Source organism: Larimichthys crocea, chromosome XVII, assembly GCF_000972845.2.
Source record: "Larimichthys crocea isolate SSNF chromosome XVII, L_crocea_2.0, whole genome shotgun sequence".
NCBI classification, from domain to species: Eukaryota; Metazoa; Chordata; class Actinopteri; family Sciaenidae; genus Larimichthys; species Larimichthys crocea.
The window spans coordinates 14,306,862-14,333,694 of NC_040027.1; the positions used below are offsets into that span (position 1 = coordinate 14,306,862).

General features: G+C 40.0%; 1 protein-coding gene across 6 annotated transcripts in view; it reads right to left on the reverse strand.

The window, feature by feature from the left end:
* Positions 1 to 26,833, reverse strand: part of lpp (LIM domain containing preferred translocation partner in lipoma) — a 142,864-nt gene that overhangs the window by 32,689 nt on the left and 83,342 nt on the right. For all 6 annotated transcript variants that reach the window (XM_019275358.2, XM_019275360.2, XM_019275354.2 and 3 more), the window contains 2 exons: positions 22,320 to 22,916; positions 5,930 to 6,026 (listed from right to left, as the gene is read on the reverse strand). In XM_019275358.2, the coding sequence (XP_019130903.1) occupies positions 5,930 to 6,026; positions 22,320 to 22,916 (694 nt within the window). The remainder of the gene's footprint in view (positions 1 to 5,929; positions 6,027 to 22,319; positions 22,917 to 26,833) is intronic.

Consider the following 26,833-nt stretch of genomic DNA (forward strand, 5'->3'; position numbering starts at 1 on the left):
TATTGTGTTGTTATAATCTACTCTTTTGCAGTCATACATTATAATCCACTGTAGGTGGTATAGTGATGCATGGGCTTTAGACTAGTTGCCATGTCATCAGACTGCCTCATATGATGTCCCCTCTGCCCCCTGGGTGGTCGTTGACCTCCTTCCAGCAGCATTATGCTCACTTCTGTCTCATAGAGCTTGCTGCAACATATATTTACACACATCAAGAACAGCACAGCACAACAAAGGGTAACACTTATCCGCTGTGATTGGAGGAAATCCTCTGATAGTCGAAGAGGAAATAGACTCTTGAAGCTGAAAGGCCTATGACGAGATTACTGTGTGAAAAGAAATGGATGCAGGTTCAAACTAAAATGAGCTGTGGTCATGTTGTAGATAAAGAACAAAACTGAATCCAAAGATTCTATATATTAATCTGTATTTACTTATTTTTTGCCTTTATTTGATAGAACAGGCAAAAACCTGAGGAGAGACGACATGCAGCGAAGGACCACAGGTCGGAGTCGAACATAGGTTTGTACGGGAAGGACTCAGCCTTTCGTAGCCAACAGGGCACTCCAAATACTTTCAGCTGATATCAGTGAGATAAAATTAAACAGTAATGCTGGATTGGAGTGGCGGACTCTGCCACTAACAATGAATACTGCTGAATGATTAAAGATATATACTGAAGACAGTTACTGAAAAAATATATACTTTTTGTTTATGTAACTTTAGCTGCATTTTATGTATAAAAAAGTTCATTAAAATGTAAAATTATGTTGTATCAAAGTCGAACCTGAGTCGCTAAAGCAAAGCAAGGACTCAGCCTTCTGTAACCACCAGGGTGCCATGAAATACTTTATTTTTATTCAGTTATATAACGTTACTCTGTGTTTGGTACTTGCTGTTTTTTATCTAGATTTTATTTTATTTTAAAGTTAGACTTAAGTCCTGGTTGATTTGGCGAAAGCTGTGGTTATTGCCGTCACAGTAAGTAACATTTAATTTAATTTAATTTAAGACTCGTTGAGATGCTACTTTGTCAGAAATACAAAAAAAAGGAGCAACTAATGTATCCGTTCACAGTACAACCAACATGAACTCGCTCAAGTCAGTCAATTAAAATGGCAACAAGATCTGACTTGTGCTGTTGTTGTGATTTTGTAGAAAGCCACCCTGTTTTTTTGCCTATAGAAATCTTTTAATGTGAAGCAATGTGTTGGATCGAAACTAGAGCAATGGAATCTACTATAGAGGCAATTAAAAGAACGTAAATATGTAGAATAAAATGGTTTAATATTTTTCGTTTATGTAATTTTAGCTGCATTTTATGTATAAAAATGTCTCTAAATTTAAATGGATTATCATATTGTGCCTGCATGTTTACAAGAAATGTTGTTTTTTCTATGTATATCCGCCATAAAATGAACTTTTCAAGACTTTAAAGGTATACCTTCATACACTAACAGTCTTTATTGGGGGAGACGGTTGGCCAAAGGCATTTGGAGACTGTGGAGGTGGAGTGTGGTGGGGAAGCGGGGGTTAGGAGGTGGGGGGCCTTTTTTGCATAAAGGTTTCACTCTGACACACATCCCACTTGTTATGACATGTAGAGACACATCTAAAAGCAAACTCCTAAGAGGTTGCTGAGGGCGACCTCAGTAATATGCAAATAAATTCCACCAGAGCATCTTAGACAATGCACAAAGCTGTCTAAACTGGAAGCCTATTAATACATTAAGTTATGATTCTCAGTTGTGTTGTAAAGAAACAGAGGCAGCTCCACAAGAGCGCAGTGTGTGTGAACCTAAACTTTTTCTGACCCAATTACCTTAGCTGATCTGTTCTGACTCCTCTGGCCTGTACTGTTACTGGAGCTACACTGCCATTTGTATCTCTTCCAAGATTCCTCATGAACATTTCATGTGAGGTGTCTTATAAATTATGAGGGCTCCTTCAGCTGACATTATGAGGAAAAGTGGCAAAGCCTGCCTTTTCTTCTCCGGCTCTTATCATGAAACAAAGGCTAGCTCAAACCAGGAGGAAAGGCTTTCCCGACAGCTCAGAGTCCTGCGCGGAGCACAATATGCCCAAATGAATCTCTCTGCTTATTTCCAATGACTATCTCTCCACCGTCTGATAATAACATTACAAAAACATTTATGCCACTGCTCAAGAATCCCCCTGGAAAAGCACGCTGTATAAATATTGATTAGATATTAAAATTTCACATCTTTCTTAATTCTATACGGTGAAATACTGAAAGTCTGGGATTGCATGAAGGGTTTCTCAACTTGTCATTTTGGTATTAAAAAGGAGAAATAAAAACGGCAGAATGAACTACAGTGCATAAGTATCATCATCACTAATTGTAAATAATGCAAAGCATCTCATGCTTTCAATTATTCAGCTTTATGTCCTGGTTTTGGTTGACAGAAATGTAGTGATGACAAAATATTGTAAGTTCCTCTGATGCTCAAATGCCAAGGCATCTCTGTACTGCAAGCTGAGTAGCTGTGTCTTATTAGATTTCCACAAACACAGTACACCTACGCACAACCTAAGTGGATTAAACATGACGGATGATGACATTTGGAGAAAAGGCTCTTTCAGATTACTCAAATCTAATCTGGAACTCTAAATCAGGACTAATCAGTTGCTTTTCAAAGACGCTTCAATCATAGGAGGAATTTCTGGCTTGCTAACTGGGTTTCTCGCAAGAAAAGACGTTCTTTTATAGTGCATCATTTTCAGGTTTTTTTTAAATTATTTATTTTATTATAATTTTTTTTTTTTACAGTTTGAGAGAGGTTTTTTTGAGGACGGCTGCTTTTTATGTGCCTGCTTTGCCTTCAAAGGCATGACCGCTGTAATTGCTGGTCTGAAGTTGTTGTAAAAGAGTGTAATAATGTTGTGCAAAGGAGCTCAATTGAGTCTTATGAAAAGTTTCCCTGTGACATCACAGAGCAGAGTGTAACATTAATTCAATTGAATTAACCCCCTGTGGACCAATGAAAACTCACTATAGCTGTTTCAGATTAGGAGCTCATCAAAGACATTAGTGACACCAATAAAACTTTGCTATAGGAAGACAATGATCCAGTCCAGTAGTGCGCTAGAGATCGCAGCCCCACTTTGATTCATCTTGTTAATTACTAGCCTTAGGGTTTCAGCAGCCGCTCGCCCTCTTCCCCCTGAACCCCACCAAAAAAGAAGAGGCTTTTGTGCCATTACATTTTTTTGTAATTACAAAAGTCGTCTCATGCCTTGGGACCGATTCTTCCACAGCCCTGGATATACAGTTAGAAACACGCCGGACTAAAGTAAATTTTGAAGTAATCTTGACATTAGCGTGGTGACTATATGTACATTATTCAGCGGGGGAGGACGGGGGGCTCTGTGGACTTGCAAAGCAGCGTGTGCCTGTGCTTGAACTCTCTCCTAATGAGTCCCTGCAGTCACCTCAGTTGAAGACTCCTGCCCTCATCCTCTTTCTTTTCTCTTGGTTAATTCAGCTGTCGCCTTGTTTAACCACAAGATGACCCTCCTCCCCACCCACCCGGCTCCATTCTTGTAACAGCCAGCCTCTGTCAGCTCGGGACACCATCCTTAACTTGTTCTGGCTACCTCAGCTCACATATGACCCATTTCTACCATGTCCTTGTTTTAGGTGCCTTCAGCTTTATTGTTAGTGTATGGTATAGCCTAGCCCGGAGTTCATGCCAGGTCTGCTTTATGTACACATCCACCCACAAAATTAGGCCAACAAGGCTTTGAGGGCCATTCCTCTGTAAAATGACTACACTTTGCTTAAGCCAGCAGATCCATTTGACCTATGTCTAATGTGAACCAATTAAGGTTTTTACATCCGCGCGCACCAACGTGAAGCCGAATATCCCTTAATACCAGTTAAATACATGTCCCTGTAGCTATAATACACCTACACATGCTATCGTGGTGTGCTGTGTGATTATGTGCTGATATAAAGCCTGCTCCAGCGTCCCATTGAATGTATTGAGTGAGGTATCTAATGGGCATGGGAACTAATTCCAGGGCAAAGGGGATTAAAGGCTAGAGAAGAGGAGAGCACCAGAGGGCTGGCAGTCACTGGCAGCAGAGGGTGCAGAGGGCGGAAAAATAGAAATGAAATATAAATGCACACAATCCTTGTCTCTGTCTTTTTGAATCCTATTTTGCAAAATAGTATTAAAATTGGTATTTTGTTTAATCCTGGCAGGTTTTTTTTTTCAAAGGATAATATTAAATATAGTTTAATTTAATAATAATAAACGCTTCAGAGAGAGACTGTTAAAAAAATGCAGCTGGACAATCAAACAGGATACAGAGTTTTATCAAAATCAGGATGTTTCATCTCTCATTCTCATTATACCCTCAGCGAGAGGTGCACCTTTATCCTTTGATCAGATTGATGTAGTTTTGAGACTCTACCTTGAGGACTGCTTCCCATACTGGTAGATATGCCACGGCTGAGTCTACACTTGGAAATCAACGAATAGGAAGCAGTGAGAATACTGGGTTAACCTTGCCTGCATAATACACACACCTGTACTCGACAGCCTCCAGCCATTTTCCAAAAAACACTGCTCCTGTGATACGAAACTAACTTTGTGGGTCACTGGGTGGGCTAATCTAGGAAACCTTATGCCAGTTTTATCTATTAACCCACTATCCCACATTGTTTTTTTAAGCCTTTATCGCCATAAATGTGGCGCGGGTTTGCTTTTTGTAGTACAACCAGTTTCTTCTTTTAGTTTCACAAAACGTCATATGACAGAGTGAGCGCTCCTAATGAGACGACGCTCCCTGCGCTAATGTCTTCAGATCTGATCTTGTGTGTGTGTGTCTGCAAAGCTTTTCTCAGTGTTCGTGTTACACGTGAATCAAACAGTGACTCATGGGCTAATTTTAGCCACTTGACTACTCTCACCTATGAATGCTACATTGTGACTCTTGCTGTGTCAGAGGTGCTTAGAGCAGAAGGTATAAGACCACTTACAGCAGAAGTGATTACATTCTTTTGTTTGATGACAAATGCACACGAGTACGTGGTCCTGTTATAATGTGGTAATAAGAAAGTGGAGTAAATTTTTCATTGATTGCGTGTGTAAATAATGCGTCTCAAGAGACTTAATCTATTTATATCTGTGAAATAAATCAATACAAATAAAATTGATCTTCTGTCAATACTGTGTGCTCTTCCAATGTGAGAGAGGATGCTGTCTCTATTCGCGTGGTCCATTATCGAACAGTCTTTGGCTGCTGTAAATCTCTGAGTAGTTAAGTAGCTAATATAACGGCAGCATAAACGCTGTGATGCTGAAAGACACAGTATCTAGACATGAATTAAAAACCCTGTTTGGTTTAAATGTATTTCATTCTAGGTAACATCATTAACTAATTGCCTAGCCCACAGCTAGAAATGCTTCTTGTAGCAAGAAGAAAGTAGTCAATCATAATGCAGGATTGCTTCAATTATTCCAAAATAAAGGTGCAACAATGTAAATGTAATAATACTAATGTAGCAAGATAGATAGATAGATTATCTTCCTATACAAGTCTTAAAACAGTGAAACTAGGATTAGAGTTCAAACTGCCATGGGACATTATGGGATTCAGCTTTTTGGTGACAAAAATACAGCAAGCTATTGTTGTTGTAATAAAAGGCCTTAGTCACAGCAGTCACAGTTTGACTTGTCCTAGTAGAAGGAGGTGTTAGTATTAAGACAGGCAATGGTTATGTTCTGTTCAGGTGTTCATGACGGTATGACACAGTATCAGGACCCTTCAACTAAAACAATGTAATAGAGTAAGAGGTCAGTCATTATTATTTGCTTCTGAGGCACATCAAAATGTCTTCTGTGAAAAAGGCTACTGCTAACCGAGTGTGTGTGTGTGTGAGATGAGCCATCTTTCTTACCAAAATATTCCTCAGACGGTGGGTTGTCCATGTCAAACAGCATCTTCTTGGTCAGGCGCTCCAGTTCATCTTCGGGGTGGGCAACAGGAGCACTGCCCTGAGAACCAGAAAAGGAACATAGTTGTGATTCACAAAGCCGACCCGGCTAATGACGAAACATTTCAGCGGTTTCTTGAATTTATTTACCACCTCACTGATGGATATTATCTGCGGTCTGTGCGATACAAACGCTGCTTAAAATGCAGGAAAAGTGCAGGCATGTGTTGCTTAACAAAATACGTCCAGGTTTGACTTAAGGATTCACAAAAACCTGAATTCAATAAATCAGGATGAAGCGCGCAAGGTCAAACAAAACACATTCACTGTAATCAACATGCAGTGGATGGTCTTGAGTCTGCCTTTCCCCTCTGAGATATCTGACCCTGGCTCAGGCCCCAGTGGTGGTGCAGCCTAGAAGGTTGTGCATAACCTTCTGTGCAATACAAGCATGTGGAGGGGAAAAAACTGTGACCCTGACTAATCCTTGTAGTTTGGAAAATAATGATAACAGCAGAAAAAAAGAGGAGGTCAACATTAGAAGAAAGCTACTTTTTAAGTGTTGTGCATTTGGGTGATAGGTCAAGAGATAGTCATTTAGACACTGAGCTTCCAGGTGTGAGCGGTGTCGAGGCCTAATCTGTAGGAGATTTTAGAAGGATGACATAACTTTCTGAAGATGCCACTTCCTTCCTTTCCTTGTGAGCTCTGACATCTACCTGCTGTGTGTCTGTATGGGGCTGACGTATCGTGCCTGACATTTTCTGCCAATCATCCCGCTGCTCCCCTTTCACCACCATCCCAGCCCCCGGCTCAATCCCATCACAGGTGTGTGTATGTGTGTGTGTGTCCTTTCCAGACACCCTGGAGACCTGAACTTGACTCTTTTCTTGCTGCGCGGCTGAGCTTTTTCTGAAAATCAGTGACACTCGGATGACCCTTCCTAGATCTGGGGCCGGGCTGGATCTTTACAGTAGATTTGATTTTCAATATTCTATCACAAGCCGAGATCTGAGCTGACCTTTGAGGTGTTCCTAATTGTTACATCTGGGAGTTGGGTGAATGTTAGCGACCGGTCTGGTTTTGTCTTAATTTATCCGTGGCTTACTGTGTCGCATTAAGTGATCGGATTTGTCAATAGAAGATTGAGTGAAAAGATGTTTTTGTATCCAGAATGAAAGAGCAGTTACAGATCGTGTCAAACAACTCTTCTGGTGTTATTGATGGCTAAATTTGTATGCTCATAATTTTCATTAATTTGATTCATTGTATGTGTCAGTCCGGTTGCAAGGGTGAAGGGTATTAGATGATAGATATGATAATAGATCTATAATAGATATTATATATATATATATATATATATATATATATATATACTCTTATGTATGTATATGTATATAAATGGAAATGCAAACGTACAGTAGGTAGGTTTTGGTGTAAGAACATGCACCAGTCGACTGAGTTTAACTCCAGAGATGGTGAGAAATGCTGAGCTCTGATTACTGTCCACAATGTATCAACCAGCACCCAGAACTTTATGATGCATGACTTTTGCTCAGCCCGGCTCGGGATGCAGCAGGCTGATAATGGAAGCCCAAACAGCAGGCCTCATTAACTGTGAGGGATCGACACGTTCGATGTGCAAATCTTTCTGCCATGCCGGAGCGTTCTCTAGAGAGCAGCTGGCACCTTGCGCCTCCTCGGCCCGCTCGACCGTAAACGGCCAGGATCACATCATGGAGGATTAAGGGGAGATGAAAGGAACATTCCTCAGCGGTTGGATATTCTCTCTGTTCTCGACTTAAATTACGCAACCTTGTTTTAAAAATAATACACAACGGTCAGTGTTGGGTGCGCGTGTGGAAGAGGCTGAACTCTAATGCGACAACCTGTATGAAAGAGTAGATAATAAGTCTGTACAATATCCAAACACCTCAAAGAAGTGCTCTTGTTGTAAACATCCAGCTCATTAATGCCTGTGTTGTTAGTTTGAGACAGTGAAGAGGACGATTTAACACTGTTAATCTTAGCTCCACATCAAAAGCACATTGGAGAGGGAACGAAATGCTGCTATTACCAGAAACAGACTTTTGAGTTTAAGCTTCATTTATACCTTATCCACTCTTTGACACCCTGCAGCAATGCACTGTCAGGGAGTTTAAAGCACCTTGTTAGGGAGTCTTTTGTGACAGCATGGAATAATTTTTCACTTGAATAAGAGAAAGAAATTGCTTCCCTGCATGCTTTATGATTGCTTCGCAGTTCGTGTTCGGCTTTTCAGGGGCAACAATAGAAACCATACAGCAGCTATACGTGCCGGAGACATGGTTTTTCAGTTATGTCTGGCTCAATTCAGTAAATTGTTTGCCTGCGCCCTCAGGACACTCAAGACATGGTTTCACTGAAGTTTTGTGCTCAAATTCAGCGGTGACTGGATTAACAGCTGCACCTATTTTCCACTGTTTTCCCAGTACATGGAGGATTATAGTTTCAGGTCATCTGCCATCTGCTTTTTAATAGCAAAAATCCTATCAGTTGTAATACCCCTGAAAGACATCCTGATGGATCATCAAATGCCATCCACTTGACAAACAATTCAAGCTGCTAAATGCCAGACCACTTAAGATCCAAAACAACAATCACACCTGTAAATGGCCGTGCTACCTGATACAGCATGACAGAGAACGGTGAGCAGACAAAGCAGAGCCTGGGAGTGGAGCAAGGGGGGTGGTTGGGCATAGAGGCATGCTCTCACCTAATGCCCTGACAGCACGGTGTCCTGCTAAGAACCAACCAACCAACATCCAGCCCAGTGATAGAGTGAACAGGAGAGACAACTGTTCTCAGGGCATCAGGTAGAACAAAGGAGTCTAAGTGAACAGGAAGCAGGTACTATTTACATATCATCACCTACACAACAGAGGGAACTTACAGATCTGCTGTGTTACAATAATGATGCAACGTTACTAAAGTTATAGATTAAAGTGAGAAAGAGACAGATAGTTTATTGTTCTATTTGTCCTGCTGTCTGAATCCAGACATACAGACAGAAACAAATTAAAGTCACACTGAAATTAGTCAGTACCCAGTGGTAACTTCTGTGAAAAATGAAGCCAAGCCCAAAAATGCAGTTCCTCAAACGTCCACTCGAGGCTGGCTACAGAACAAGTCACTCTCCATAAGCTCCCAACTTTAACTTATATTAGGTTTAAAGTTTTTCATACGTGAGAGCAGGCAGGTGGCTTGTTTGAGCTGCTTACAAAATCCACTGAGTCGTGGATATGGTGAGTAGTGCTGCCGACCAATGAAGCTAGGATGGTGGCTACGTGTTTGGTACAAGTGGCAACCTCCGTGGTTGTGAAGTGAAGACTATGCAGAAGTGCCAGAAACTGCAGTTCCTCAAACGTCCACTTGAGGCTGGCTACAGAACGAGTCAGTCTCCATAAGTCCCCATGTTAAAAACTTCACAGCAGAAATAAACATGTTTACAGCCTGGTACAAAAAAAGTTTTGGTCTCTGTAGCTAATAGTTCATGACAACTCACCCATTCAAATTATATTAAAGCTTAAAGATGTATGACGGGTATCAGGTCCACCAATGAGGCATGCTTAAAGATGTATGACGGGTATCAGGTCCACCAATGAGGCATGTATTTGCAGATTTTTAGAGACGGGAGGCGGAAGAGACAGAACCGCCAAGATGGTGGAGGCGATACTGATGCTCCTGATTATTGGCCTGGGCAGAGCTACTCTTGGTGAATCTTTGTGAAACTCTATATGCTCAGGATGATTCGCCCAGGATATAGTCTGTGATGTAGTTGCTAGTCTATGGTTTCTTCTTTTTGTAACTGTTACTCTATAGACTCTTTCTCGTATCCACTAGGGGGGTCGCATCTCAGTGATTCAAACGTGTTCGAGGAGTGTTAGTCAGTTGTGTTAAGGACATGCTTCATCTGCTGGAAGGATGGTGATATAGAACATATGATTATGGCGTAGTAGTACCGCAACACAGGCGTTGACGGAGCACCTCCCATTTCTCAAATGTTAAATGCCCATCCAGAGGTTTGAAGCTTAAATATTGTTTACACACAACGATTTCATCCTTAACTGGAACATGTAAAATATGCATAAGTATCATTATAGTTTGTATTTGAGTTCAACTTTTGAGGAATCATGATCTGTATCAGCTCATATTTAGGCCGGCACATTTTTTTTTGCACGGTTCAAAAGCAATATGGAAAGACAATGAGACAGAGAGCCACTGCATAAACAGCACAAACCACTGAGCCGAAAGTGATAACCAGAAGGGAGGAAAATGCAAACACTGTAGCGAGAGAGGACCCAGTGAAATGCTAACACTAATCTATGTCTCTAAACCTGCAGTCATCTATCAGCTGTGCTCCGTTTTACTTCCTGTAAATACAATATCGCACCTTAAACCAAAAACAATTGTCTTACCTTTTACAATAGCTTCGACATTTCCCGCACGATCAGCACAAACTAAAGAAAGACATAATCACTCGCAGACATATTTATCCACAGATTAAATGATGATGGACTTTACAATACAAAATGCTCTTTAGTGTCAGTGCAGCTGCAGACTTAACTCAGGCTTTTAAAAGCTTTAAGTCAGCTCTCCATCTGACGTCCTGGCTTTTGTTTCCTTAAATCATCAATGATATCATGTGAAATGGACACAGAGCCTTTGAAAAGGAGATGTCTTATTAAAAATAATAGTAATATTAACAACAACAGCAGCAAATGGACCATTGCATTAGTTAGGGTTCTTTTTTTTTATTGGATTGGAATATCTAAAAAAAGCATTTGTTGCTGCAACACTAAACGAGTGATTATAGCAGCTTAGGCGACTCTGTTTTACCAGTGAACAATGAAAGGATTGCTGGATCAGTCACACTATCCTTTCAGTGAGTTGGTGTGTGTTTGCGTGTGTGTGTTTTGATGAGGGGGGGAGGTGTTACACTATGTCGTGTGTCTAGAATCAAACATAAGGGTTAAATACTTAAAGATGTTTATTTTATTTTTTTTTATTAAGAGCCATCAATGTATAATGGATGGCATTATTTGAATCCATTCCCATTTTCTCAACTGCCTTTGAAAGCTAGAGATTGTTTGTGTCACTATGACACAGTGGCGCACTTCAGTAGAAACCTCTGAGGGAACCTCATTCCTGTGATTCATTCGTAAAAAGACTGGCCAGACGGAGTTATATTGATAATAATATAAAAGGACAACCCTGTTTTGATTACATAGCCGAGGTCAAGATGCCACTCTGAGCAGCATTAAGGATGCAGTGGGTATTCCCGGGTATTTGCGGGAATGTTGCTTTGTCATTCTTCTGGCAGCCGCATGTTTAATTGAAGAATGTGTTGAGAGGAATCACATGTTAGTGGCTTTATGTAATCCAGTTGATGAATTTGCTTGCTTGTGATGTTAAACAGGTTATGAGTAATCTGTACTGCATTACACTCGGAGAGGAACCATCACAGCGCTGCATATTAAGCTCAAGGCCACCTTCTGAGGAGGCACAGATAAAGTATACATTCTCTCCAAACAAAATAGGTCATGCTGTTTCAGCTCCAATTAAATGCGGAGAAAGAAAAAAAAAACAACAGTCAACTGTAGAGCAGCTGTGTACAGAGCAGCCGACAATAATTAAAAATTAACCAATTCTATAATTGACATTTTTCACAGCCACTCGAATCTTTGCTTGCAAACTGAATTCATATAAAAAGGGGATGAATTTCAAGGCAGTATGCAGACATGTAATGTATGTAGAGGGGCCTTTCAGTGTTTGTAAGATTGTGCATGTGTAAAAACTAGGTCATCTGTTCGGAACTGACACATCCCCCTGCAAACAGATATTTGAAAATCTAGAGTCTAGAGAGGGAAGCCACAAGCAATCTGAAAAGAAACAAGAACAAATGACTGCACAAATTGTCGGGACGAAGATGAAACTTATTTGGCGTCTCTTTGTACACCATTACAATCCTGTGATTGTAGCAAACACCATATTACACAGGATGCAGGTTTCCCTGGTTTGGGTGAGAGCTCCAAGTATTTCCCTGTTGTTTCCTCATGTGGTAGCATGGATCCATATTTAAACTCATGTGGTGGACATAATGAAGATTCATACAGGTTATGTCTTCAAATCGATGTATTGGCAACCTGCGCTTCCCTTTTGTAATACACAGTGTTGTTGATCTCCTGTGTAATTTCGCCTCCTAGCAAACCATGATATATCCTTTTCCTTTCCACCTAAACAACCACATGGTTTAACTGAATGACACCCTGACGGATATCCGTTGACCAAACACTACCACTAAAATGCTGGAGTCAATGATACACAAAGCCCTGATCCGCTGAGAGATGCTTCCTTGATGAGAATAAATGTTTAGAAAGTGCACACGTTTCATGGATTCTGAGCCAGGGGCCGGATAAGAGTCGTTCTGTGGACAGAGGAGGATGTTAAGAGGGCAGAGAGGAATCTAGTTTCAACAACAGTCAAAAGAAAAAAACAAAGAAAACTTGTTTATGTGCAGAGAGGTGTTGGAACTGACGGGAGACCATATCGACAAGGAGCCAGCAGGGGCCACTGTTTATGCAGGTGGTTTTGGCTGCCTGGTGTCTGACAGCTTCATACCTTTATGCAGCTGTACCTGTATGTGTTATACTACTAAGACATAAGCACAGTCAAACAGTGTCACTCAGTTGACCAGAGTTAATCAAATGAACTCCTCTTGTGTTTTTCACACTATCACAAAAGAGGCTTTAAGCTAAACAGATTCATGTGTTCGAACAGCTGCTGAATAAATCTGTTGTGTCACCCAGCGTGCCGCAGGATTATGAACTAACCATTGACATTGCAAAATCTACATCTGCATCTCTTCACTACAGGCCTGTGAGGAGAGGTCGAAAACGAGAAAATAAACAAACTGCTCAGACATTTTAGATTGCCGGGGCTCACTGAACTGCAATGACAAGTATCGATCCGGCCAGTTATTTACCAGCCATGCTGTTCGTCTCAGAGGGGGCCAGAGGAGAAGAGGGTGGCAGGGCCTATTATTTATGAGCGGTTATGTGACAAACACTTCTGATCTACTGAGGGTTACCACTGACCGAACGAACCGGCCAATCAACAAACTAACAACAACAACTAGACAACGTAGTCCTTAATTTTTTTGAGTGAAACCAATAAGTTAATGCACAAAAATGAGTAATTCTTCAAAAATCAAATTGTTGTAGGTTAAGAGTGCAGCATTTCCCTGGAACGCTCACCAGTGTTTTTCTCCTATGGGAACCCCAATGCTTTTTGCATGTGTACACTTGTTGTAAACTCTAGAATAACAACAAAGAACATGTGTAAAAACAGATTATCTCTACCTCAAATATGTACTTTTACATACAAGGATTTATTGTTTACTACTACTAGTAAATCACTACATAATTTAATTATATTATTATTAAATTAATTAATATCAAAGAATTTCACTAGACAAATAGAATAACCACCATTTCATGACTGATTTCAAGAGTTTCATGTTTAAAATGATATATAATTTATGGTTAGAAAACTCAAGGATTTCCAGGGCAAGATGTTACAATCACCAGAAAACCTTGAAACTTATTATACACCAACTATATTAGGCAGTTATTTTGCAAGGCAATTCATTTGGAGACTGGATGTGACATATTCTATAAATAGATACATAATACAAGTTACTAAATTTGTATTAATATTAAAAAACAAAAAACAAAACAGCTAAAGAACTGTATTTTTCAGGCTATTTCCAGACCATTAATGGTTTCAATGACAGGTAACAGCTCCTTTTCACAGCAGACATTTTTACAGGAAAACTAAATTGTCACTAATAACATTAAGTAACCCACACCACAAAGCAAAGGTGAAAAATGCCTACAGTAATTTAACACATACGGTCCCCTTCCCCTGTAATTTTCGAAAATTACAAAATGAATGAGAGCCAAGGAAGGAGGTGTTGACAAGACATGATATTAAAACGTTCACTGCAGGGTTTTTTTTTGTAAACAAACAAGCTTCTGTTTACACTCTTTATTTCTCACACTGAACGTTGAACTGTTGATCAGAGGAATAGCCTGAAACAACTAGCAAGAATGTATTCGAGACATTGCTCCACAGCACTACTAGTGGTGAAAAATTATACAGTGTATTTTCTTTCATTTTCCAGCTGTTGATTTCCTAATGGCAACCTCCATGGCTGTGAAGTGAAGACTATGCAGAAGTGCCAAAAACTGCAGTTCCTCAAACGTCCACTTGCGGCTGGCTACAGAACGAGTCAGTCTCCATAAGTCCCCATGTAAAAATGTCGAACTTCACAGCAGAAATAAACATGTTTACAGCCTGGTACAAAAAACAGTTTTGGTCTCTATAGCTAATTTCCCTGTACTGTTCAAATTATATTAAGGTTTAAAGTTATGTATAATTAACAGTGTGGCTGCTTTGATTGACCAGTACAGTAGGTGCTGTTACAGATGGCTTGTTTAAGCACCCAGGCGTCATTCAGCCCACCTCAGATCTATGTCTTTGCTCATTTTTAGATTAGCTAGGAGGCGGCAGATACAGGCGGCCAGAGCCAACACACAGCTCTTCAGAAACCTGTGGGTGACGTCACAAATATAACGCCCATGTTTTATACTGTCCATATTGATTTCATAAATCTAACACCAAATATGGAAAGTTCTGTAATCCACTCCACGAGTCTGCCATGAATTCAAGAGAATAATTAAAAATGTTAATTAATTAGTAATCAGTTTATTAATTTAGCAGTCCACAAAATGGCTTTACAATGAAAACTGTTCTATCAATCCCTTTATAAACTCTCATAGCCTAGCGACAATTTTGAATGTTCTGGTGAACAATACACACTGTATCTGATACACAATAAACACAGTGAGAATTAATTACACAGAAAAATGACTAATACAACTTTTACCTAATTATTTTCATATTTGAAAGAAGGCCTATCACAAAAGGTCCATAGCTTTGACCATTAATCACTTTAACACAGAATTCATAGTTCCCTATATTTATCAATACTACTAATGCCTCTGTTACACTTAATGGGTCTAATTCATTTTTGATGTCGCTTGTGGCTACATTTGCATTTGAGATTTGTTAAAGTCCCATTTTGCGCCTGGAAGCAGCTACTGTAAGGAACATTTCTGATGTGCTGGCATGAGAAAATGAAACATAAGGAGACCCACTTTCCACCACTGACCTAAAGATCAGGTCTAGAGGACTGACCTTTAATCTATGAAGCATTCAGTAACCAGAGCCTGTGTGGACCACCACCAGACAGCATGTTATCCAACAACATGGTTGTAGGCACAGCACTAATTATATGCAGTAGCTTGTATATGTGCAACGCTATAGCAGTCCAACCGATCCCTGTCACACAGTCTGACCTGCATTAGAGGTGTAACGACTTCTGCGAAGAATGTGTGCTGCATGGTTACAAGGTATAAATCAGTCAACTGATATGTGCCAATAGATTTAATATTCCAAACTGACATGAGCAGGGAGGGTGAGAGGGTTCAACTGCCTCCAGTGGCTTTTTCTGTCGTATGTGCCAGGCTCTCTGCATGGACTTCAAATGACTATGAGAATATTACTTTTATCTAAATATTTATATGCACGTCATCTTTTTTTTATTTCTAATTTTAGTAAAGGAGGGTTTACACTATTAGCTGTATCCACCTTGTGAATGTATAATGACACAGTGTGTGTATATATACATGAAGTTACAGTGTCTCTAAAGCCCTTACACATTCTTCCCCAAACCCACAAATTTCAACTCGACTCACTACTGATATTTTGAAACCTCCTACTTTAAAAACATCAACAACAAATTGTCATGCACATCTCTACCCAATGCCTGTTGTAGCTTTGAGTAAAATATATATAGCTATGATGTTTATGTGTATCGAAAATAGTGCCTTCAAGAGGGGTCGTATTTTCTGTGTTTACAGGCTGTATCAACTTGAATGACCCACTGCTGTGGTTTTCATTCACTACATGGAAAAAAGGATATCTTTAAAAAGAAATCAGAACTCATGACATGTGCTGATGTTTTTAAAAAATGAGTTTACCTTTCTATTTTCAAAAATCACAGTATTTAAAAAGGTACCATGTTGAGTTTTTTTTACCACTAGTAGTGCTATGGATGTGTCCCTGTTTTGTTTCTTGTGCATGCACACAAGGATGCATGTGCATTAGCACACAGCTGCTATTCTCTGGTCTACAGGTCACAGTAATGTGCCAAGAAATATATAAATGTACCAGGAAAGGCAGTGAAGAAGACTAGTACATCACGCAAACATCAGATTTTCAGGACACAATATAACTCAAAACATCTGAAGTTGCACTGAAGTGTGCTCATCAGAAAATAACTTTTTATTTTGCTGTTTAACCAGCTTTCTCGATGAAGGCACTCACTCACTCTCATTCACTGTCTATGTCACTCAACCACTGCTGTCTGTCTCTCTCACTGTCTCTCAAATTATTTAACACAAACCAAAGGAAACTTTTTTGTGTTACAACTATTTTGCAGCATAAAGCAACCCAGCCACAGATTTAGAAGCTGTGTTCATGAAATACACAAAGCCAGAACACAACAGGTAGACTTTAGTCCATGAACCCACCTGGATAGTCTCAGTTTTCAGGCTGACTGTGGAGGTTTGACAGGTCTGATTGGCAGCCACAGTGTGATGAAGTTATTCCAAAGTTGGATCTGGATCAACGTCTCTGCCACAGGTCAATACATTTTTTGGTGGCCCACACCACTGCAGCCAAAATGCACCGCCCCCACTTAAATGACTGGAAGAATCCTGTCTTTGTCAAAATGTTCGCTTTAGGTCAATAACTACTGTATGAGAGAGGTAATTATAATAAACAAAGTGCACAGCGCCTGTTTTTTCTTGTATTTTGATTCTTTGTCTGATCTTGGTTTCTTGAACAGAATAGGAAGAAACAAAGAAATTGTTGAAAGGGCAGAATGGCTCACAGGCGTAATTGGAGTATTCATACTTAGATATGAGTGGGTGTGCTTTTTCAAAATCATGACTCATTTTGTTTTTAAATTATGCTGTAAAGACAATATCACTGTCTGAGAAACTGCACGGAATATGTTCTAATTATATTTTCAGGTTCATTACTTGCACCTTTCTCGCAAATTGCGTGCACACACTGAGTTAATTTTAGCGGGGTCATTTTTCTTAAAGCTCCACTGTACATTAAATTCGTAGAAATTGCAACAAAGAAATAGAAATTATGATTTTCTCAGTGGCATGTGAATATCAAATAGAAAGGTAGAGGCTGAGAATTTAAGGCTGCTTTTTCTGTTAACACTCAGGCTCAGTAAAAAAAATACATTTTTAAAATTCCTCGGGTTTCTAAGGAAGTATTTATTTCTTTTTCATGTAGCCAGAGGGAAATTCTGTCGATAGGAGAGTAGAAAAACACACAGAATTTGTGGATGGGCTTTCAATGTAATGGTTCGATAGTGTTGTGATAGAAACAAAAATGCATCAGGGGTCAGAAAAAGATAATGAATGTGAAGAATATCAATCAATGATCTGAACCATGTTTTTCCAAAAAAAAAAAAAAAGAAGAAAAAAAAAAGCTACTTCATCTATACAACAACAAAAAATGGGACTATTCATCATGACAACGCTGTAATGTTTTTTTGTTTGTTTGCTGTAGAGATTCATGGTGCATCTAAACAGAGTGAAGATCACAGGGCTGCAGATAACATGTCTTCATCTTGTCGAGGCCCTGGGCTCTCACTTTGTAGTTACATACGGTAACCTTGCACCAGGCAATGACTCCTGGTAACCCTGCACGCAGTCCGCTTGCTTTTTTAAGAGCTGGTCATAGCTCTTGAGATTAGGGCAGCTGGGGTCAGTCACCTGAGGAGAAGGGATCATGTATGATGTAAACAGAGCAAGTGTTTAACCTGATTGCTTTTGCAGGTATAAATATAATTACATCCCGTGCATATGCACAGCTGCTTTTGCTGTGATATTCAACTGTACTGAGGGAGAATTTATTTTAGAACTCACCTGTCCAAATTATATTAAGGCTTAAAGTTTTGCGTAATTGACAGTGTGGCTGTTTTGATTGACAGGTGGGTGCTGTTATAGATGCTTGTTTGAGCACCCAGGCTTCATTCGACCCGCCTCAGGTCTACCGATGATCGATACCTTTGCCAATATTTAGCCGACGCAATGTGGAAGAGATGCCAAGATGGCCAACGCTACTTATTTTGAGCTTCGAAACATCTCTTCAGAAACCTGTGGGTGACGCCATGCATACGCTGTCCATTCTTTATACTGTCAGTGTCGTGAATGCTATATCTTTTTGTTTTTGTGGAGTCCCCCAAGAGTCTATCCCGGGAGCCCTCTCATTCCCTATTTACATGAATTACATGACAGACATACAGTAATATATGTATGCAAATATACACAACTGTATGCCCCAATATGTAAGTCCTGTATTATGCCTATCCTTGCTGATATTAAAAGCTGCATCTCCTGTACTTGAATGACTTCAAATCAGAGATCCCTATAATTACCCCTCCTGATCCCAGTACTTGCATTATTAACAGTCTCTCATGTAGTCTGGGTGCCTTATTTCATAATGTCTAATTAAAAGCCAATAATCTAGCTGTAATTTTGGACTCACAGCTGTTTTTGGTGCACTTGTGACATTAATGGTGCAATCTTGTTTTATTAAACTTTTTCATTTTTGTTTTTTGACTTTTTCTGTTACTTTAATTATTATTTCACGATTTGATCTCATATTCATTTATATTTTTGGATTTTATTAACTTTGCTGATTTTTTTTGTTTCACTGTAATGCTCTTAGTTATTAGAGAGCTAGTACAGTTTCCAATCATGATACCTCTTTAATTAAAATGAACAGGTGTTCATGATGCATTTCAATGACGTGTGAATAAAATAGATTGCATATAAATCAGGAATTTCCATTTGAATACAGAATTAATGATTTAATACACTGTCAAAGATAATTTCTTAAGTAATGTTTACACAGACAGTCAATTGCTCATTTTGATGGATTTTCACAGGTGTCGGTAACTGCGTTCTTTCAGACGTGTGTGGAATTTTGTGAAGTGACTTCAGGGTTCATGTCAGGTCGCCACGTATATATATATAAAGATGGGTCTTTCAACACATCCTGATGGCACCATATGCAAACGTTCTTGTGTGGGTCAAAAGGCAAAGTGGCCAGTACCAGAAGGCAGAGAAATGTCAGATATTTAAACATGTTTGACAGTTGAAACCATCATTGACCTTCGAGGGGGCTTTAACTGGCTGCGGGGATTGAGCGGTTCAAAATAATCCTCCCCTGTCAAACGTCACTCAAGCTCAGCAATAACACAAGTCATCATCCAGCTTAGCTTTCCTCCAATTTCGGGAAAGACGGAGAGACTCGTGGAAATTGGTATGTTAACCGGCAGCCATGAAATCTGTTAATTTTTTGGACTACAATAGAGATCAAACACTGCTGGATTTGGGTAATTAAGCGTCCTTGGAGCCTGTTGATGTGAGAGGCTGTTTTTACACCTTCACTTTACGTGTGAGTAAGGGCACATTGGGAGGATTGCGTGCTGGGTGACAGGGGGTAACGTGGGGTGAGGCGGGGGGCAGAGCAGCTCAGCTAATCAGAACAAGTCTACATCATAGAATTTCATCCAAGGAGTTCATCTTGGACTTCTAATGACACTGACCTTCTATGAATACCCTCAATTATGTGAAACGATCTCTTGAATAAAGTCCTCAATCAAAGTCACAGACCCCCTACTGAGAAAGTATCGGGTATTACATAAAATCACTGTTAAGTGACTCGACTGATAATTATGACAAATACATGAATAGTTCCTTTAATTGACTATGTTTTGGTTTATTTACATAACAGATTAAAAGAGGCACATCCCACTTTTTTTTAGTAGATTTAACACCATTTGTAAAATGTTATGAACGTGTCACGACATTGGGTCAAGCAGAGTGATGATCATAAAGGCAACGTTGACGGATTTTGCTTAATCTTGCTTTTATTAGTGTCTCTGGTTTATTAAAGATCTGCTACACTATGCACAAATAAACAAAAAAATCTGATTAGAGCTAAAGTTTGGATACAAAAGGTTTGGAGGGTGGGGGGTCGGGGTCAAACATGATGTGACACCATAAAGTCATTTACAGCAGATCATCGAGTTGAATACGTGCATATGGAGCATTAAGTTTCCTGATGTGTTTCAAAGCATTCAAATAAAGAATGGGGGTGGGGAGGGAGGCACAGAGCCTATTATCCTGCTACAGTATATCCTTGGGAAAGACAAATATATATAGCGTACGCTATATCTGTAGTTAGCGATTTGCTTTTATCTGAAATCAAAGAGATGCCTACAAATCTATTAAACGCCACCTTTTGTTTTTTAATAATGCATCATGCAGGGACCGAAGCGAGCTTTTCAAGCAAAATGTAGACTTTTGTTCTGAACAAATATAATTAGACTTATTTTTAAGACTCTGCAATGTTGAAGCTAATTTGTATTTAGTAAAATACAGTCCTTGATGAGCTATTCCCAGAGGCTGGTAGGCCCAGTTTGTATTTTGAACCAGCATAAAATCCTTGAATTAAACAAAACTCAAGGGCCTTTCACTTTCCAGAGATTGTCGACGGCTGGATATATTGAGATTAGAATAGCTGTCTCTGTGGCATTGACAACTCTGTTCTAAGGGACGACAGTATTTTGTAATTTTTCTCAGTCATGTACAGTTCTATAAAAAGGTCCATTGTGCAATGCTTTTGAAATCTTAAGGCCAGGCCTCTGACAGTCTTATACCACTCTTGCCAAGATTAAATGTAATGCTTTTAGACCTTATTATAAATGTGCTTTTTTTGTGTGTGTTAGTATTTCATTGTTTGTGTGAATGACATGGTACCCCTACGACATATTTTCAGAATAGACTTTTAAATCTAAAAATTTAAATAGTTTTGAAAACAATAAAGATTTATCACCTTGGTCATCATCTCGCATGAAGTTTACTGTGATTAACAGTGACATATTTTCAACTTCAAATATTTTCAAAAATGGGTCCTTGATACCGGATAGAGGTAGACCGTTTAGTTATGTTTAGATCTTCACCCTCGGATATAGTCTTTCTTTCTTTTCTAAATTAAATGAAAAATAAAAATCACCATAAAGGTTTAAGCTTAAGTTTACTATGCACAGTGGGTGGATATACTGTATACACATAAATATGTGCTGCCTTTTATGAGACAAATGAAAGCAGATGGTGTAAACCCCCAACAGAGAAGATGTTTCAAAAATTCATAAAGGTTAAAACAACTGTTTATTCAGAGCATTTCAATGAAAGACGGCAAGCAGCTCCCCATTGCATTGCTGACTGATGCTGCACAATTATATGCATACTGTACGTACACACACAGATGGCACAGAGACAGAAGAACTAACAAGTAATGACTTGAACACAAGCTTGACAATACCAGGCTGACCTCCTGGGCTTAACGGCACTTTATCTGAGGACATGGTTTACTGTTGAGAGCATGTTTCTGATACAAGCGAAGAGTTTTAAAAGGTTTGAATTATGTTCATGATGATAAAATGGAGCAGGACTCCAACAGACAGATGTGATTTCAGCCATGCAGATGTTGTACTGAAGTAAACCAGAGCTCCTTATTTCCCTTCTGCGTTCTACATGTTCAAACCCTTTCTTATTGTCACAGAATTTGAGTTGCGACTAAAAGGACAGAATTTTAGATACAAGGGTTCAAAGTTAGTTTTCCTCCCATGGTGTCTGGGCCCAGACTTTGAGATAGAAGGGCTGAAATATCCCAGAGAGGTTTGGCAAGAGCAAGTTGAGGTGGTTCAAGAGCAAGTTGAGGTGGTTCAAGCATCCAATCAGGACGCCTCCTAGACTCCTCCCTGTGGAGGTATTCCAGGGATATCTAACTGGGAGGAAGCCCCAAGGCAAACCTTTAACACGCTGGAGGGATTAAATATCCCTGCTGGCTTCAGAACGCCTCAGGATTGTCAGGGGGAGCTGGGAGATGTGGCTGGGGATGCTTGGGCTAGTCTGCTTAGCCGACTGTCACCAATTCAGAGTATGAAAAGTGACGAAAATTATGACGAGGGTAGCTGCAGTATGGATGGATGGATGGATGAATACCGTTTTCCATGATTTTTCCCAGTTACGTTTACATAACTAAAAATGATGGCAACTGATGTTGTATGTATGATTGAAAACATTCTTACCTTTGGTGGAACAGCTGGTCCAGCGGTGTATGGAGCCAAGCTTGGTGGTACATCTGTGATGTAGGTCTTCTTGGGGCCTGGAGGTTGGTATGCTTGGGCGGGGGCCATGTCAGGTCTCCTGGAGCCTAAGCCACCTACTTGAGGTACTCCTGGATGGTGCTGTTCTTGATACCCACCCTGAGACATCGGGGAGAAGCCAGGCTGGGGTGGTCCATAGGCAAAGTCGGGACCTTTGGGCTGGGCAGGCATGTACTGCACCTGCGCAGGGCTGCGAATGGGCTGCTGGCCAAAATGGTGTCCACCTGGGGCTTGATGCTGGGGACCAGGTTGGGCCGACCTTACCTGGACATTGAAGGTGGGCTGGCTTGGGGTTGAGGCTGTAGCATAGGATGCTGGGACAGGCTGAGGGGCTGTGTGGCTTTGAGGTTTGGCCACCGGGCTGGCAGAGGAAGGGGCGATAGATGAGACTCCCCCAGGAGCCTGAGGTTTGGGTGTAGACTTCTTGGTGGCAGTCAGAGGTGGCTGGTTTGGAATGACCATACGTTTGTAACCAGTCACTGGAGCATTCGGGGTGGAGGTCGCCGAGGATCCAGAGTTCTGAAAAACAGCAGCAAAGGTTGGCTCCAGTTAAAACGACCAAATAGCTAAATTACACTACTGCTCAATGAAAGATGCAATGAACTATGAGCTGAAATAGACATCTATGGACAAAGCTATACATTTTAGACACAAGGCAACTAACCTAAAGACATGCTGATGGTAAGAAGAGATGTTCACCATCTTAGTTTAGCATGCTAACATTAGCTAATTAAAAATATGGGATGATGGGAATGTCATTAGTTTTGCACATATTTGGTGGTAAACCAAAGTACTGGACAACTTGAAATTTGGGCCTGATGACGGCGACGGATTCAGGCTCATGAGAGTTCTTAAAATTCATCCTGAGGGTGGCTTAAAAGTGTGTCGCAAACTTCATGCCAATCCATCTGAAAGTCTTTGAGATATTTCACTCAAAACCACAAATGATCACCAACATCATTAGGATTCATCCATGAATGTGTGTGAAAATGCCATCGACTAGTTATTCAGATGAAGTGGTGTACTGACATTCAGCTAGCATGGATAAAACACATTGTAACTAGCAAGTTACAACAACTGGACGAACTGAAAACTCTGATAAATTAAATGCTGCTGAATTGTGGAAATACAACAGTTGCATTCAACGTCTATTTACTGATACTGTGGTTTACACTCAAATGATTATCCACCCTGCCTCCCCAGAGTCAATTACAAGGCTACCTCGACAGCAGAGGCTCTACACTGTCCACGACCACCCATAATCTATTGCTAATAAAGCAGGAGGGGAAGCAATAAATTGTTTGGCAGAGGACGCCATGACAGCAGATTGGCAATGGCACATGACACTTGTGCTGACTCCGGCTGTTTGGACGGGAAAGATGTTAAATCACTGAGATTTGTGGTGCTGGTGTTCCTGGGAAGAGACGACTGCAAAGCAGCTACACAATCCACTGCTGGGATCCTCACAGTCTGAACAACTGTGGCATCTTATGCACTGGCTAAGGCTGTAACAAAATATAGCAGCGAATAACACCGAGAATAACAGCGTTTCGCTCAGATGTCAGAGGCTCCTGCCCTCATGTAAGTAATAATTGTTTTTCACTACCACTACATATCGGTGTCAGACGTTCAGCCAGTCTAAAAAGGGTCTATCATTAACCTTGGATGGCCTTATTAGGTTATTGCCTGAAGCCAAAATTCAGAGTCAATTACTAAATTTGCAGCACTGTGGGAACAAAAATGAACACTTGTAGTCTTTAGACCCTTTGCAACTCAGTTTTGATGAGACGTCTTCTAAATTGGGGCAGAGCAACAATTCCAATCGATTTCCCCTTAAAAGTTGATCAAAGCCTGCTGCACAGCAATGCCCCAAATAGCTGTTTTGCTGCATTGCTACACTCCTCTGTAATTCCTCGGTTAAACTGATTTTTTTTTAAAAGCACTTGTGTTGTATTTCTACCAGTGAAGAAATATACAGTAAAATTTAGTCTGGGATTCTTATAATGTACTGACATAAACAAAAAATTCCAAGTTTTGGTAAAAGAGGTGCACACATCAACTTTCTAAATCCCATCTAATCTAAGTCAGAGGGGAGCCCCTAAGGAACCATTAAAAGCTCCAGAAAATATTTTCTGCTTTCACCCCGATTTCTGTCTCAGTGATTAGTGCTGATGTTTATTTAAAAGTGTGTCTGTCTGCATATGTATGTAAAAAAAAAAAAAAATCTCACAATATGCCCTTTAGGAAGTGAAATTACTTAATTTAAATGTTTCATGGGTTTTAAACACTCTAGATTATTAATTTATCTTTAAGGCCTTAGAACCTACAGTAGCATTTAGTTAGCAGAGCAGTGGAAATGCAAATTGGACCGCTCAAAATAATTACACTGTCATGGTACATTTTCCACAAATTACATTAAGAGAATGGATTCACTCCTTTCTGAGGGTGATGAAACTAATCAAATGTGTACAATCTGAACAAAATGTCTACGTAGTGGAGAGGATTTTCATATTAACTTAGTTATCGTTTTAGTTGCTGCGTGTCTTTGACCCGTGAGTGTTAATGAGTGTGCTCTGAGATAATGTCATGACTACTAAGTGAAGAGATTGATAGGTGGGACACGGACGATGTGTTAAAACCCTTTCAGAAGTCAGATTATTTGGCTATCAAAGAGAAACTGGTACTTTTTAACTTTGGCCCAACTGTGCATACAGTATATAGGAAGTCATGTCTTTTTATACAGCTAACTTTATTACCTGTATATATGTATTAACACTTACATATATTTTTTTCACATTATATTTTATATTGTTCTTTTCTACCTAAGATGTTATAGTTTTGTATTTTATGCTTTAGCTGTTGAGTGCTCTTGATGCTGAGCTGACCAGTTCCTCTTTTCCAACACATTTCATTGTATTGCATTGTTGACCCTGTGTTAACTGGTACATGACAAATAAACCAGAAACTTGAAATTTCCCATGTTGTTGTACCTAAATGACTAATGAGAGGAAACATTTCTGAAACTGGTCCAGTATCGAGTGAGTCTGCGAGGGAGCGCGAAATTAGTGTGCAGGATGTGTCAAAGTATGCCCACTAAAAGTGCTTGTTTGTGCCATGGACAGCCTCAGATGAGAGTTAGTTGTTTTTGTTAAAAAGTAAGATGCTTTTTGTTTAACCAGAAATTAAATCACTCCTTTCAAAGCCACCAGACTCCACTGAAGAAAGCAGTGATTTTATGTTGCTGGTCTAACAGGCACTGCAGCGAATCACCACAGTTGTTGTGTGGTGGTGTGGGTGGGGTGAGAGTGGCGTGTCTATTTGTGCTGAACGTAACTACTGTGAAACAAACTTTATCAATGCCGGTGCTTGCTCACTCTCATTCACTGTGTATGCCTCTTCAACCAGTGCTGTCTCTCACACTCTAACACAAACCAAAGGAAAATTCTTTGTGTCACTATTTTTGCAACATAAATTGCGATCCAGACTCCGTGAGACAGCAGAGTTTAGTCCATGAGTCCACCTGGATAGTCTTAGTTTCAGAGACCTTTCAGGCTGACTGTGGCTGTATGACCGGTCTTATCGGTGGACGTAGCATGGCGTCGGGCTGTGTTTTTCTAGAAGTGGGATCTGGCTCAACTTCACCATCTGTTGCTGCGTTTTTTGGTGGACACCACCAAAATGCACTACCCCTACTTTGGTGGACTTTGGTGAGTTCGAACAAATGTGTTAAAAACCCCAAAGTCACACAAAAACAAACCAATCGGTGGACCGACACCTTCTGTGTTCTGTGACGCATAATTAATGTTTTTTTCCCCAATGGAGTATGATTTAAACTGTTTCCACACATTAAAAAAACAAAACAAAGAACTCAGTTTGTAATGTTCACAATTTGTAATCTGAGACTGATTTGGACAACATCATTTTGTAAAACAATAATTTGACTGTATCATCACAATAATATTCCAGTGAGTGTTGGCAAAAGATAATACTGAATTATTACAAACTGCTAATTTATTTATTTATCTTCATTTTACAAGGCTGACAACGCTCATCTACATCCACCTACAATCAAATTACATAAAGATTCAATATTTTTGTATCATCTGACCTGCCTGTGTCAGGCACAGTTTGAAATCTTCAGTTCTGACCCAACATATAGCATCAGTCTGAATGCATACTGTGTCGTTGTCTCTAACACCCCCTCCATACACAAACAAAACACGCACAGTTTTTAAGAAAGTTTTCCCTAACGCCTTCAGAAAAGTTAACCCTCACTCCACACTGTAATTCAGACTGACTTTGCAAACAACTTAAGTGTGAAATTTCACAGAGGCTCTCAAGAAAGCCTTTTGACACATTAAAAAAGATTAGGAGAGACTATACAAGCCTTGGGGGGCTGAGTAAAACTGTTAACTTTGCATTTCAAACCACGAGGG